Genomic DNA, 14,402 nt, shown 5'->3' with positions numbered 1-14,402 from the left:
GCTTGATTTTATCGAAGCGAGGATTCTCAGATTCTGTTATCGATACTCTTGTTCAGGCCAGAAAGCCTGTGACTAGAAAGATTTACCATAAAATTTGGAAAAAATATATCTGTTGGTGTGAATCTAAAGGATTCCCTTGGGACAAGGTTAAGATTCCTAGGATTCTATCCTTCCTTCAAGAAGGATTGGAAAAAGGATTATCTGCAAGTTCCCTGAAGGGACAGATTTCTGCCTTGTCGGTATTACTTCACAAAAAGCTGGCAGCTGTGCCAGATGTTCAAGCCTTTGTTCAGGCTCTGGTTAGAATCAAGCCTGTTTACAAACCTTTGACTCCTCCTTGGAGTCTCAATTTAGTTCTTTCAGTTCTTCAGGGGGTTCCGTTTGAACCCTTACATTCCGTTGATATTAAGTTATTATCTTGGAAAGTTTTGTTTTTAGTTGCGATTTCTTCTGCTAGAAGAGTCTCAGAATTATCTGCTCTGCAGTGTTCTCCTCCTTATCTGGTGTTCCATGCAGATAAGGTGGTTTTACGTACTAAACCTGGTTTTCTTCCAAAAGTTGTTTCTAACAAAAACATTAACCAGGAGATTATCGTACCTTCTCTGTGTCCAAAACCAGTTTCAAAGAAGGAACGTTTGTTGCACAATTTGGATGTTGTTCGCGCTCTAAAATTCTATTTAGATGCTACAAAGGATTTTAGACAAACATCTTCCTTGTTTGTTGTTTATTCAGGTAAAAGGAGAGGTCAAAAAGCAACTTCTACCTCTCTCTCTTTTTGGATTAAAAGCATCATCAGATTGGCTTACGAGACTGCCGGACGGCAGCCTCCCGAAAGAATCACAGCTCATTCCACTAGGGCTGTGGCTTCCACATGGGCCTTCAAGAACGAGGCTTCTGTTGATCAGATATGTAGGGCAGCGACTTGGTCTTCACTGCACACTTTTACCAAATTTTACAAGTTTGATACTTTTGCTTCTTCTGAGGCTATTTTTGGGAGAAAGGTTTTGCAAGCCGTGGTGCCTTCCATTTAGGTGACCTGATTTGCTCCCTCCCTTCATCCGTGTCCTAAAGCTTTGGTATTGGTTCCCACAAGTAAGGATGACGCCGTGGACCGGACACACCTATGTTGGAGAAAACAGAATTTATGTTTACCTGATAAATTTCTTTCTCCAACGGTGTGTCCGGTCCACGGCCCGCCCTGGTTTTTTTAATCAGGTCTGATATTTTATTTTCTTTAACTACAGTCACCACGGTACCATATGGTTTCTCCTATGCAAATATTCCTCCTTAACGTCGGTCGAATGACTGGGGTAGGCGGAGCCTAGGAGGGATCATGTGACCAGCTTTGCTGGGCTCTTTGCCATTTCCTGTTGGGGAAGAGAATATCCCACAAGTAAGGATGACGCCGTGGACCGGACACACCGTTGGAGAAAGAAATTTATCAGGTAAACATAAATTCTGTTTTATGTACATTTGGAGATGCAATCTCTGTAACTGCACACATTTTGTTTGGTGTGTAATGATCAAAGTGGTGGTATTACCTTTTTTTTTTCTTTGCCCCTAACTGCATTTCAGCTTTTATAACATTTTGGCTTTTTCCATCTGCTTTGTTGGATCTCTGTTCTATTTTATGCAAATTTTTCAAGAGATATGGCAGTAGCATAGTAAATGTGTGTGAAAGGAGACAAAATGTCCATCAAGTTCAGTCTTTAGAAATTCTCTGATCCAAGTTTTGTTTAAAATAAATAAATAAAAACTGCCAAGGGAACCGACCGTAATACCTTTTATAAATAAATGTATTTATTTTATTCAAAATGAAAGGACAGTGCACTGTCAATTTTTTTCCCCTTTTTTATGTGTTCCCAATTATACATTTTACCTCTGGAGTGTATTTAATAGTTTACAAATATATATAATTTACCTTTATTTTGGCATTTGAAATAACCCCACTTATTTTGAAAATTGCAATACTTAAGTATTGGCTATAGAAAAGTTATGTAAACATAGCTAGCAGGGGGTAGGAGAGGTAAGTAATAAAATGTTCTTTTTAAATGTGTTCTTTATTGGGAATTGATATACACATAGAGATATGATAAGGAAGCATTTGTGTGTTATAGAAAGGAGATTTCTCTGCAAGCTCATCCCATTTTATTGGGTTGTGGTTTCAAAGAACAAAACCACCTAATTCATATACAAGAATAAGCCTAAAAAAAAAAAAACCAAAGCATGCTCCGGAACGTACACTTGTCTTGAGGACTATATCTATTACATTTTTGCAAACACTGCTGCCATACAGTGCTCAAGACATGTGCACTCCCATTTGCCCATGTATGATTTCATGGAAGAGAGATTAGTTTATAGCCAAGGATACCAAGAAAAATAAGTGATAGATCTTGGTTGTCAACAGCAAGGTCTTCGTAGCTCCTGTTGCTGGAGCTGGGTGGTCTGTGGCAAGATCTTGGACCATCCAAGGTTTGTTAAAAGACTTAAATCAGAGGAAAAGGGAACAAATGAACCAAACCCCCTATCATGGATATCTCTGATTGTGGAATGTTTAAGGCGTCTGGTCATACAGTTTCTTGGAGTAAACTTATATTGTTAGTAAATATGTTAAAACAGGCCCCAGCAGGGACTTATCTGGCAATCCAGTAGTCACTTCAGATTCCTCTTAATGTACTCTAACTGACACTGTAGATTCTTTCTTCTACAAGTACCATATATACACATTTATATTAGATACTAGGGGAGCTATATTTGTATTTTATCTTTTGGATATTAGTATTAAATTGATCATATCAGAATGCCACATTCATTCCCAAAAAACATTTACAGTATTTGGGATTTGGTAGCTGAAGGTCAAGGCAGGCAGCGTGTCTTCTCTGTTTATTGTGGGTGAGAAATCATTGACCATCAGCCCTTAGTCATTCTAAAGGGACACTGTACTGTAAAATGTCCCTTGTTTAATTTGCTCCCAGTGATCCAGTTTACCTGATGGAATGTATTAAATTGCTAACAAAACACTTTTACATTTATTTGGATATATGAAATAGCTAGTTTTGTATGTTTTTCTCAAAATTTCTGTACAGCAGTGTTGACTATAGAAATGCTTTATAAATTAGATGCAGCAGAAAAAAAATTACACTTCCGATGGGGGTGGAGGTGAGAGAGAGAGGGTGAGCAAATGAAAATTTAACAATTTAGAACCTAAGTATTGACTTTTGTGTATCCAGACTGAGATAAGATATGGGGGCCTTTGTGTATAGATAGAAAGATAAGATAAAGACGACTCTCCTCAAACTCAGTCCATTTGAATGGGCCATGGCTGAACCTTTTTATATACAAAAAATAAACCTAAATAAGCAATATCCCATACATTTTATATGTAGCAGTTGTTCTAACAAGTCATTAGAGAAACACATTAAGGGGAAACCCATTTTACGATACTTTTATGGAATTAGTTTTGAACTGGAGTGTTTCAATCTTTGTTGAAATTGTGCTCTATACATTAATCCATAATGCAAATAGTCATGGGTGGAAGTGATTTGTGATTTGTGAGTGCCTTTCAGTTTTAAATAGAAATATTTTTATGTATAAAAATATATCTGAAATTAAAGGGATACTAAACCCAAGTTTTTTTTTTCTTTCATGATTCAGATAGAGCATGCAATTTTAAGCAACTTTCTAATTTACTCCTATTAGCAATTTTTCTTCATTCTCTGGCTATCTTTATTTAAAAAGCAGGAATGTAAAGCTTATGAGCCGGCCCATTTTAGGTTTAGCACCATGGATAGCGCTTGCTTATTGGTTACTACATTCAGCCAACCAATAAGCAAGCGTAAACCAAGTTCTGAACCAAAAATGGGCCAGCTCCTAAGATTTATATTCCTGCTTTTTAAATAAAAATAGCAAGAGAACGAAGAAAAATTGATAATAGGAGTAAATTAGAAAGTTGCTTAAAATTGCCTGCTCTATCTGAATCATGAAAGGAAAAAAATGGATTTAGTATCCCTTTAAACATTGCATTTAAACTCAAAATTTGTCTTAGTTTGCATTAATTTGTGGTACCTTTTTAAAGTTACAATTAAACTTTCATGGTTCAGATAACATGCAGTTTTTAAAATTATAGCAATTTACGTCTGTTAGCAAATTTACTTTGTTCTTTTGGTGTCTTTTGTTTAAAAACATACTTAGGCTCAGATGCAGCAATGCACTACTGGGAGCTATCTGGTGTTTGTTGCCTGCACACATATCCCTTTGTGATTGGCTTAACAGAAATGTTTAGCTAGCTTCCAGTAGTGGATTGCTGCTCTGGAGCTAACTTTAACTATGTGTTTAACCTATTTGCAGGGATTAAACAATATGGCTCTTCTGTGTTCCTTCAAAAACTATTCTCTCATATTCTCTGCTGATGCTGCACAGGAATATATATATATATATATATATATATATATATATATATATATTAATTGATAGATCAAACAATCATTATTTTAAATATAGCAACGTTAGGTTTCTGAAGTCTTGAGTGTGCACTTCCAATGCTCGCAGGAATAAGATAACCTTAAATTTTCAAAATTAAAGGGATAGTGAAGGCCAAATTAAAGGGCATGTAATTGTAAAAAACTTTCTAATTTACTTTTATCATCAAATTTGCTTTGGTATTTTTAGTTGAAAGATAAACCTAGGCAGGCTCATATGCTAATCTCTAAACCCTTGAAGGCCGCCTCTTATCAGAATGCATTTGACAGTTTTCACAGCTAGAGGGCGTTAGTTCATGTGTTTCATATAAATAACATTGTGCTCACGCATGTGGAGTTATTAAAAAGTCAGCACTAATTGCCTGAAATGCAAGTCTGTGAAAAGATCTGAGATAAGGGATCAGTCTGCAGAGGCTTAGATACAAGGTTATTACAAAGGTAAAAAGTATATTAATATAACAATGTTGATTATGCAAAACTGGGGAATGGTAAATAAAGGGATTATCTATCTTTTTAAACAACATTTTTGGTGTTTACTATCCCTTTTAAATAACAGAAAAAAAGGTGCAAACAGATTATATTGTTTTGTTTTTTTCCCCTACATTTTATGAAATATTTTATATTCCAATATGGAAGTGTTTCATATGCCTTTTAAAATGAGCATTAAAACTGTATAGCAGAAAAAGTCTTTGTAATGGGTTTTAGTTGATTATTTATGAAAATTTGTCATATGTATTTTCATCTTCCTACCAGAAGGCTTATGTCAACACTAATCTGTACTTTATATGTATCCAGCTTGCACATTACCCTTTTCCTTCACATTTGTATTTAGTAAGCAGAGAGCTGCACCGTTTCTGCTTAGCCATCATGAAGACAGCTCTAAGTGCCCATATGCTGTGTTATTTTTATTTCCTGCACCATAAAATTGAGTTTTATGTGTTTCCCTCTGTTTCTTGCAAGCTCAAGCTTGTTTACTATAGTAGGAAAGCAGCCCAGGAGACAGAAGGGGCATTATTTCTTGTAAAGTCATTATGGATTGGGTTCTGCCTGCCATCTGCGGATGTACCGCCTGTATGCTGATTAGACATAATAGAGATGAAAGAAAAAAGAAATTCCCTTATAAGGGGGAATTAGTTGTGGAAACAAATATAGGTTCTCAAAAAATCCCTACAGAGTAACCCTATTTACCTCTGGAGGGCAGTGCCTAGATACCAGTTACAAATGTAAGTAAAGAAGGAGAGAAAAAGAGATATCTGTATGGCACAATTATATTGAGACCTAAAGTATCAGTTTTTATTAGGCAGGACAGAGAGTATTAAAATATAACTTTTAGGGGGGCGGAGCCAACTACCCAAGATGTCGGATGCACATTGCAAGTGCTCCTGATCTTAACTCAGATTATAGGGGTCAGAACATGATCTATTCTACAAAATTGCTGTTTTGCCAACGGCCCTGTGAGATTTCATCTTATAGCACCTTGCTAAATCAAGCTTGGACATTCAAGATAAATATTTATTAAGTTAAGCCCCAGGACACGGCCAGGCGGATACAGACTGCAGCGGCTGGAAGATCAAAGACAGTCTTCATAGGGCCCTGGTCTCATAATACCTGCACGATGGACTTGCACTACCTCTCAGCCTGTTAAGTTAGGTTATTGAGACAGACTAAGGAGTTATACCGGCTGCGGATCTGTTGTGTTTGGCGGGAAAATGGCGGACTGGGAGACTATCGCATTAGGCTGCATAGTGGCCTCCTTCCGACTCCTAGTAACACACCTGACTCAAACTCTCCCTGAGCCTACCTCTAACTGTATGCCCGCTACCGAATCGGACCAAGTAAGTGCAGAGCGAAACAAGGGAGATCTTATTCTGGGCACCATCGCTACCACACATTTAGCTACTGAAGAGGTACCCCGGTATAGCGCACAGCCGACTCAGCAGAACTGGGCACAGAACAGGGGGTCAGGAGACCATCAAAGATTTTGCTTCTCCCTTGATTCTGCAGCACCTGGGTTGCCTGCTTTCAGTTATGGCTCCGGAGCGACATCAAGGCTTACCATACAAGATGATACAGCACTGGCCTATTCAGATGTTGCGGTGGAAGTCTTAGACACTCCTCAAAGTTGTTCTAGTACCGGAACGTCATGTCCCCCGATCGCGCTGCTGAAACAGCTAGTCCAAAGATCATGTCCAGCCATGCAGTTCTACAACAGTACATGGAATCTACATGGGGCGTTTCTCATGGAGGTATTGTTGCCCTGGGAGCTACAGAATGAGATGTGTCTGGGACGCTATGAATGTTATCGTACCGGGGTTGGCTGACTAAGATGCAAGTTTATTGATTTTGACTCTCTAGATCTTCGCATGTGTATAGAGGATCCTAGAGGCAATGACTTTGTAGGGTTTTATGTGCTTCCCTAGTTTATTTTCACTTATTTTTCACTATTATTGCTATTCCTTTCAGTGCGCATGGGGCTGCTATTTCTAGGTTCGCTGCATATTGCTATATGTGCAATAGCTATGAGGGAACGGAAGTACTTAATCAATATCTAGATAATGCTGTTTTTATCATTCTATAAATATAAATATCTAGTTAAGAGTTTTATGGTAGTGTGGGGCTGTCTGAGAGCCCACGTGTAAATAATGTGCTTCTGGCTTCATGTGACACTATTCAGACAAATGATGTGCATGTTATGTTATTGTTAAATGAGCTAAGTTGCAGAGATTTTGACTACACTGTGAAACCATTGATATATCTGTTTTATTTCTTTGTACAGCAATTGAAGGCAGTGATGTTGATATATATCTCTTTTCTCTCACACTGACTACAGCAGAGATGTAGAGATAAGCTAATGGCTTGTGCACCAGACACTCTCTAGCACTCTTTATTTTAATATATGTAAGCCATTTATCACTCCATTACTCTTACTAGCATATTTCAGAATACATGTAGGGACTTAATGATTCGGATACCGAGTTTCATCTCACTGCAATGTGGGCGCTGCCAGCGGCCGAGGTTGCGCCCTACCATTTATTGAGTCCCACTATGTAGCTGTTATATTCTGTTCAGTTGCGTCATCCCTATCCTACACTATTGCAGCCACATTGTAGTCATTTAAGTTCTGCTGAGTACGTCATTTGCTCCAATCTCAATCACAGGCCCCGTGTTGCTCTAGGGGTGGTCTTCCATAGTTGTTTCTAAATCCCCTTGCGTACAGAGCTATATCTTCATTCCTTTTGGTTATCTACAAATATTTCCATAAAGTAAATTTTTATTTCATATTACCTGCCATACCTAAATGCCCTCCTCCCCCCCCCCCCTCCTCCTATACTGAATTATTCAATTTTCACTGAGTGTGTGGATTGGTACCACATTAATTCAAACAGCAGGGCCCAGCTAGCATTCTTAGGAGCAGCCCCCCATAGTTAAGAGGGTTTTGTATTATAAAGATCCCATCCTAGCTCCCATACCTCGCCTTTGCTTACACACATAGTTATCCATAAAGTCTCTTAGTGCAGGCTGGTCCTGCGCCACCCATATTAGGCATTGCCCTCTCTTTCATTCTGCCCTAGGATGAGTTCCGGTAACCGCACCAAATTTTACCCTGGTAACTCTCAGTTTAGTTATAGCGCCTTGCTTATATGTTTACCTACCATACTTGAATTACCATGTCTCCCCCCCACACACATACGATATGCCCACTAGCACATAATGCGCCCACTGAATTTTTTCATATAGCAAGGTTCCCGTGCCATTCCCAGACTTGACACATTGCCTTACTCATATATTCTGCCCAACATACTTAATTTACCACCTCCCCTCCCCCCCCTTAATATATCTCCTATTTCAGGAGAGTGAATTATGTGGTTTCTCTAGCCAATACCACACCTTACTCCCTCTTCTTACAATTATATCTTGCAATACACAATTATACCGGCATTACTTCCCCTCCCACACTGAGCAAGATTGCCTAGTATTATTTTCTTTCTCACAAACAAAATGCTTAGTCCACATTTGATGTTTACCTTGCTGTTCTATTTCCCTAAGCGATTCTTATATAAATACTGAGCTTACATTTGAGGTTTACCCTGTTGGTATATCTCCCTAAGCAACTCCTATATAATTATCTAATTTACATCTGTTATTTACCTTGTTGGTATATCTCCCTAAGTAACGCCTTCACAATTATCCAGTTTACATCTGACATTTACCCTGGTGTTATACCTCCCTAAGTAACGCCTATACGATTTTTTAGTTTACATATGTTGTTCACCTTGTTATTGTATAAGAAATCTGAAAATATGAGGTCTTTCTTTCAATTATGTTTGACTATTTATGTTTAGCATCAGATGGGACTGTAATCATTTATTAGGACGTTTGATGTACTTCTGTTCTAGATCTCAGTGGCTCCATTGGAGCAGAGTCAGAGTGTGTTTACTTTAGGAACATGATGTATACTACTGCTATGTTAAGTCCTATACTTTATTGTTGTTAACTGTCTGTATGCTCATTTAAGTACCTCAATAAAAACTATTAAAAAAAAAAATAAAAAAAAAATATAACTTTTATTGATAATGTTAAAAATATATATAAATATTAATTACGTTCACATAAAAAATATATAAAAAGGGGGATAAATTGTAGTTCTCAGAATGTGTTATTGTCACATATAGATATGCAGTGTAGTTACTTAGTTTCAAATCATGTAGGCGGTGTAAGTGATTTTACGTTGCAACTGTAGGATCCCATATATTAGGTTTATCAAGTATAAATATAAGTTAAACACTCACTCCATTCAGAAAAGCACTACTTGTGAGTCAGATCATGAGACTACAAATATTCCCCAAAGGAAATGACAAAAATTGTCATATGTTAAAAGTGAGGGGGGGGGGGGATCTATTAAAAATAGGGATCTGTCCCTAAATGAGGAACATCCTATATTTGCAGAATTAAACTAACTCCCTTAGAGACAGAAATATGTGGAAATTAAATTCCCCAGAATTTTAAATATATAGACAAAGTCCACAAATTAATATGGTTAAGGGTAATGACTTGAGGATACCAGGGATGGGGCGTTTATAAATGCCCAAAAATAACAGTAAGTTACAGTTAGACTATCAAGATACTAATATTGTATAGCTGTATAGGGGATAGGAGATCCAGTATCAAATTGCTGATTGGTGGTAACGAGCAGTGTTCCCTCTAAAGCCAGTTTTTTGTGTGGCCCAGTAGTGAAACAGTTAATTACAGCAATTAGCAAACACTGCACAATGCAGACTGCAATGTGTGGTTCCATTATTAACTGTTTCATTGCTGGACCGCACACAAAACTGGCCTTAGAGGGAACAGTGGTAACGAGTGCCCCAGGTTTTGCCCAATGGACAATTTAGGTGTGATACAGAGTCACAGAGTACTATCAGTATGTAGCATTATAATGGATATATTGTCCAAAGGTAGCCCGGTATTTATCAGACCCCATGTATTACTTCTACAGCCAAAGTTTAAACTAAGCGTGTCAGGCCCCAGATATTACTTCTGCAGCCAAGTTCAAACTAAACATGTTAATTAAATGAGTATCAGGTAGTATATCGATTTTAGGTACAAGGTTGTTGTTTCAAGGGACGGCACACACATTTCCAATTTACTTCTGTTATCAAATTTGCTTTGTTCTCTTGGTATCCGTTGTTAAAGTGCAGACCTAAGTAGGCTCATATTACTGCAGTGTTGTAACCATATATGTTGCAATGTTATACATTGTTGCAAGCACTGCTGCCATATAGTGCTAGACAATGTATAACATTGGTATACCCTTCAACAAACGAAACTAGTTTACAAAAGTAAATTTGACTAGATTTAAAGTGAATCATGAATCTTTAATTTGATTTTCATGTCTTTTTTTTATTTTTTTATTTACGCCAATCTGAATTGGCAAACTGTTATTTTTTTCTTTCAGATAGTGAACAATTAGGTTATTTAATAAATAGCTACAATCAAAATAATATTTTCTTAAATAGTAACAGAGAGGAACAACTAGGGGTATGCAGTATGGAAACTAAATATAAGATTGGCACAGGAATGGGAAGCCATGTGCGTTTATTTTCTTTTTAAACATGTAAACATCTATTAAAGTGATGTTAAAAAAGAAAAAGGCTCTTATGTGTTAGACCATGTATTATTGCACTGTTGCTAAATGGAAAGAGGCTGAACACCTAATTAGACTCTGCTCCAGAGCAGCTCTGCACTACTAGAACCTAGCTGTACACGCCTAGTAATCCAATAACAAGAGGAATGTGTGTAGTGCATTGTTGCTCCTGAGCCTACCTACTATATGTATACTCTAACAAATGATATAAAGAATGAATTCAATGTGATAGTAGAAGTAAATTGAAAACTCTTATTTTCATGCCCTTTAAAAAAAATGCTAAATAGGCAATATGTGATTTACAGTATAATTTTGAAAATAATAAAATAAATAGAAAAAAAAAATGTTCTGCAGTTTCATGCCCTTCAGTAAGGTTAACTAGTCAAGTAGTATAATGTATGGGTATAAGCTCTATAGATACAATTTCAGCCTAGCTTATGACCATTGACCCTGAATACATTGTCACAGGTACTTACTGGTCTGAAAAATAGAGAAAAAAAGCACATAGCACACACTGTAAAGTTACACACAATACATAAGTAGTATGATAACAAGCGTAAGTGTTCTTACTAAAATACAGTGGTTAATAAGTATATGTAATACTGTCCACACTCTATTTCCCCATAGACAGTAATTAGTTGAAAATATGTTCTAGATAAGCCGCATACCTAACACCATCTAGTTGTGGTTTGCACTTCTAATATAGTAAAGTGTTTATGTTAATTGCTTTATTCATATTAGTTAACTATTTTACATAAACCATTACAAAAAGTAACAATAAATGGATTTGAGTGTTCGTAAAAAAGGTACATAATAGTGGAACACAGTCAGACAAACCGTGCTAAACAAACCTATTAAAGTGAATATAAATTTTGATGATAAAGTGCCCGGTTTTTAAAAATTTGATTAAAAACAGGGGCACTTTAATTGATAAAAATTTATATTTCACTTACCTTTTAATCTGGACAGCCACTCCAGCTTCCCCCGGTCGTTGCAAGCCTCTTCTTACGTCAGAAATGACGGATCGGTCATCCTTCAATCACAGCTTCCCCCTCGGCGGAATCCGTGTCTTATTCAACACCGTGATTGGAGGAAGCCGGATTCCTCATTTTGCACCCAAGTAGAGGCTTTGCGATGGGTGTAGAAAGCGATGCAGCGGCTGTCAAGATTAATAGGTAACTATTTTCACAACGGGTGAAATGTAAATTTTGATAAATTAAAGTGCCCCTGTTTTTAATCGAATTTTTAGAAACTGGGCACTTTATCATCAAAATTTACATTCACTTTAATACTAGCAGTAATAAACTGCATTTCACTTTACTGATCCCATCCCTATTCGTTATCTTCTTTTTCCTTGTTTTCATATACTTTAGTTCAATTCATGTACCTTCAAAATCTGTTTTTTCTCTTTCTGTTTTTCTCTTTGTTTTTTCTTTTCTTTCTTTCTTTCTTTCTTTCTTTCTTTCTTTCTTTCTTTCTTTCTTTCTTTCTTTCTTTCTTTCTTTCTTTCTCTTTCTCTCTCTCTCTCTCTCTCTCTCTTTCTTTCTTTCTTTCTTTCTTTCTCTCTTTCTCTCTCTCTTTCTCTCTTTCTCTCTCTCTTTCTCTCTCTCTTTCTCTCTCTCTCTTTCTCTCTCTCTTTCTCTCTCTCTTTCTCTCTCTCTTTCTCTCTCTTTTTCTCTTTCTCAAAGGGTTTGAACTGATTTCATTTGGAATCTGTATGAGAAACCTTGATATTCTAACATTTTTCTCACTTTTTTAGAGTTGCTATAGTTTCGAAATCATTTGAAGGGCAGACAGATCGCACAGAAGACTGGTATGGAACACAGTACAAACAAGAAGATATCCCAAAAGAAACTTTAGAGGTTAGTTATACATCTTGTGTGTACAGTTATAATATATGTCTATGTATATTTGATAACCTAAAGACATGTCTGTCTGTAACATCAGTAATATATATTTAATATAAATGTGTTTAAAACTAAGACCAATGTTTGTGTCTGTAATATAGGGGAAGTTATACTAAGACCAATGTTTGTGTCTGTAATATAGGGGAACTTACACAGTGTCCATCTTTTTAATATTCCATTTGATTGGGAACCTAAACAGATTTTTTTTTTGTCAATTCGTTTACCAGGAGGTTGTTAGATAGATAAATATAGATATGCGTGTGTGTGTGTGTATATATATATATATATATATATATATATATATATATATATATATATATATATATATATATATACAGTATCTCAGAAAAGTGAGTACACCCCTCACATTTTTGTAAATATTTTATTATATCTTTTCATGTGACAACACTGTGGAAATGACACTTTGCTACAATGTAAAGTAGTGAGTGTACAGCCTGTATAACAGTGGGCCCAATTCGTAATTTTCCCTCCCCGGTGTCATGTGACCCATTGGTGTTACAAGGTCTCAGGTGTGAATGGGGAGCAGGTGTGTTAAATTTCGTGTTATCGCTCTCACACTCTCTCATACTAGTCACTGGAAGTTCAACATGGCACCTCATGGCAAAGAACTCTCTGAGGATCTGAAAAAAAGAATTGTTGCTCTACATAAAGATGGCCTAGGCTATAAGAAGATTGCCAAGACCCTGAAACGGAGCTGCAGCACGGTGGGAAAGACCATACAACAGTTTCACAGGACAGGTTCCACTCAGAACAGGCCTCGCCATGGTCGACCAAAGAAGTTGAGTGCACTTGCTTAGCGTCATATCCAGAGGTTGTCTTTGGGAAATAGACTTATGAGTGGTGCCAGCATTGCTGTAGCGGAAAGGGTGGGGGGTCAGCCTATCAGTGCTCAGACCATACGCCTCACACTGCATCAAATTGGTCTGCATGGCTGTCTTCCCAGAAGGAAGCCTCTTCTAAAGATGATGCACAAGAAGACTAGTAACCTAAGGACATGGATTACTGGAACCATGTCCTGTGGTCCGATGAGACCAAACTAAACTTATTTGATTCAGATAGTGTCAAGCGTGTGTGGCGGCAACCAGGTGAGGAGTACAGTTTGTCTTACTTACAGTCAAGCATGGTGGTGGGAGTGTCATGGTCTGGGCATGCATGAGTGCTGCCGGCACTGGGGAGCTACAGTTGATTGAGGGAACCATTAATGCCAACATGTACTGTGACATACTGAAGCAGAGCATGATCCCCTCCCTTCGGAGACTGGGCTGCAGGGCAGTATTCCAACATAACGACCCCAAACACGCCTCCAAGATGACCACTGCCTTGATAAAGAAGATGAGGGGCGGCGGAGCTAAAGGTCAAGTGCAGAAGACGTGAGTCTAGAGAGCTCCTAGGCCCGAATTAATATAATTAATAGTTTATCAACCTAAAACTATCTCAAATTAACGACAGGATCCTGTCAGCCTACTAGGGCTGAAGTGTCACCTGTGCTGTGTGCCAAGAGGGTGTACATTGTGCAACGGGTATCGGAGGTCTGATGTCCGGACAGCGGCAGTGAATCTACGCTGCAGGACCGGATCGCTGCTGAAGAGTTTGCTACTCAGTCTGCACTCTCCCGTTACTAATATATACCAGAGAGGTTGGCTGCAGCTGGACCCAGCTTGGGGAAGGAAGACGAGACGGCAGCAAGACAATAGCCTGAGGGGGTAAGCAGGGTATTCAGGGTATTTGTTCACTCCCACCTATCACACCTCACCTAGAAAGCAGATCTCTTCCATACGGGGGGGGGGGGGGGTGAAGATCAGGCCGGATTGGGGACATTATTTAACAGTGCACCTGTGTTTCTCCCTTTTGGCG

The 14,402-nt window shown here is 37.9% G+C and overlaps 1 protein-coding gene across 1 annotated transcript in view; it reads left to right on the top strand.

Moving 5' to 3' along the window:
• The window catches only part of IDE (insulin degrading enzyme), a 352,051-nt gene that overhangs the window by 123,583 nt on the left and 214,066 nt on the right, over positions 1-14,402 (top strand). Inside the window, exon 9 of the mRNA XM_053692939.1 lies at positions 12,380-12,482. Coding sequence (XP_053548914.1) covers positions 12,380-12,482 — 103 coding nt within the window. The remainder of the gene's footprint in view (positions 1-12,379; positions 12,483-14,402) is intronic.

This window comes from Bombina bombina, chromosome 9 (assembly GCF_027579735.1).
Source record: "Bombina bombina isolate aBomBom1 chromosome 9, aBomBom1.pri, whole genome shotgun sequence".
In the NCBI taxonomy this organism is placed as follows: domain Eukaryota; kingdom Metazoa; phylum Chordata; class Amphibia; order Anura; family Bombinatoridae; genus Bombina; species Bombina bombina.
This window is presented reverse-complemented; position numbering and strand designations above follow the sequence as displayed.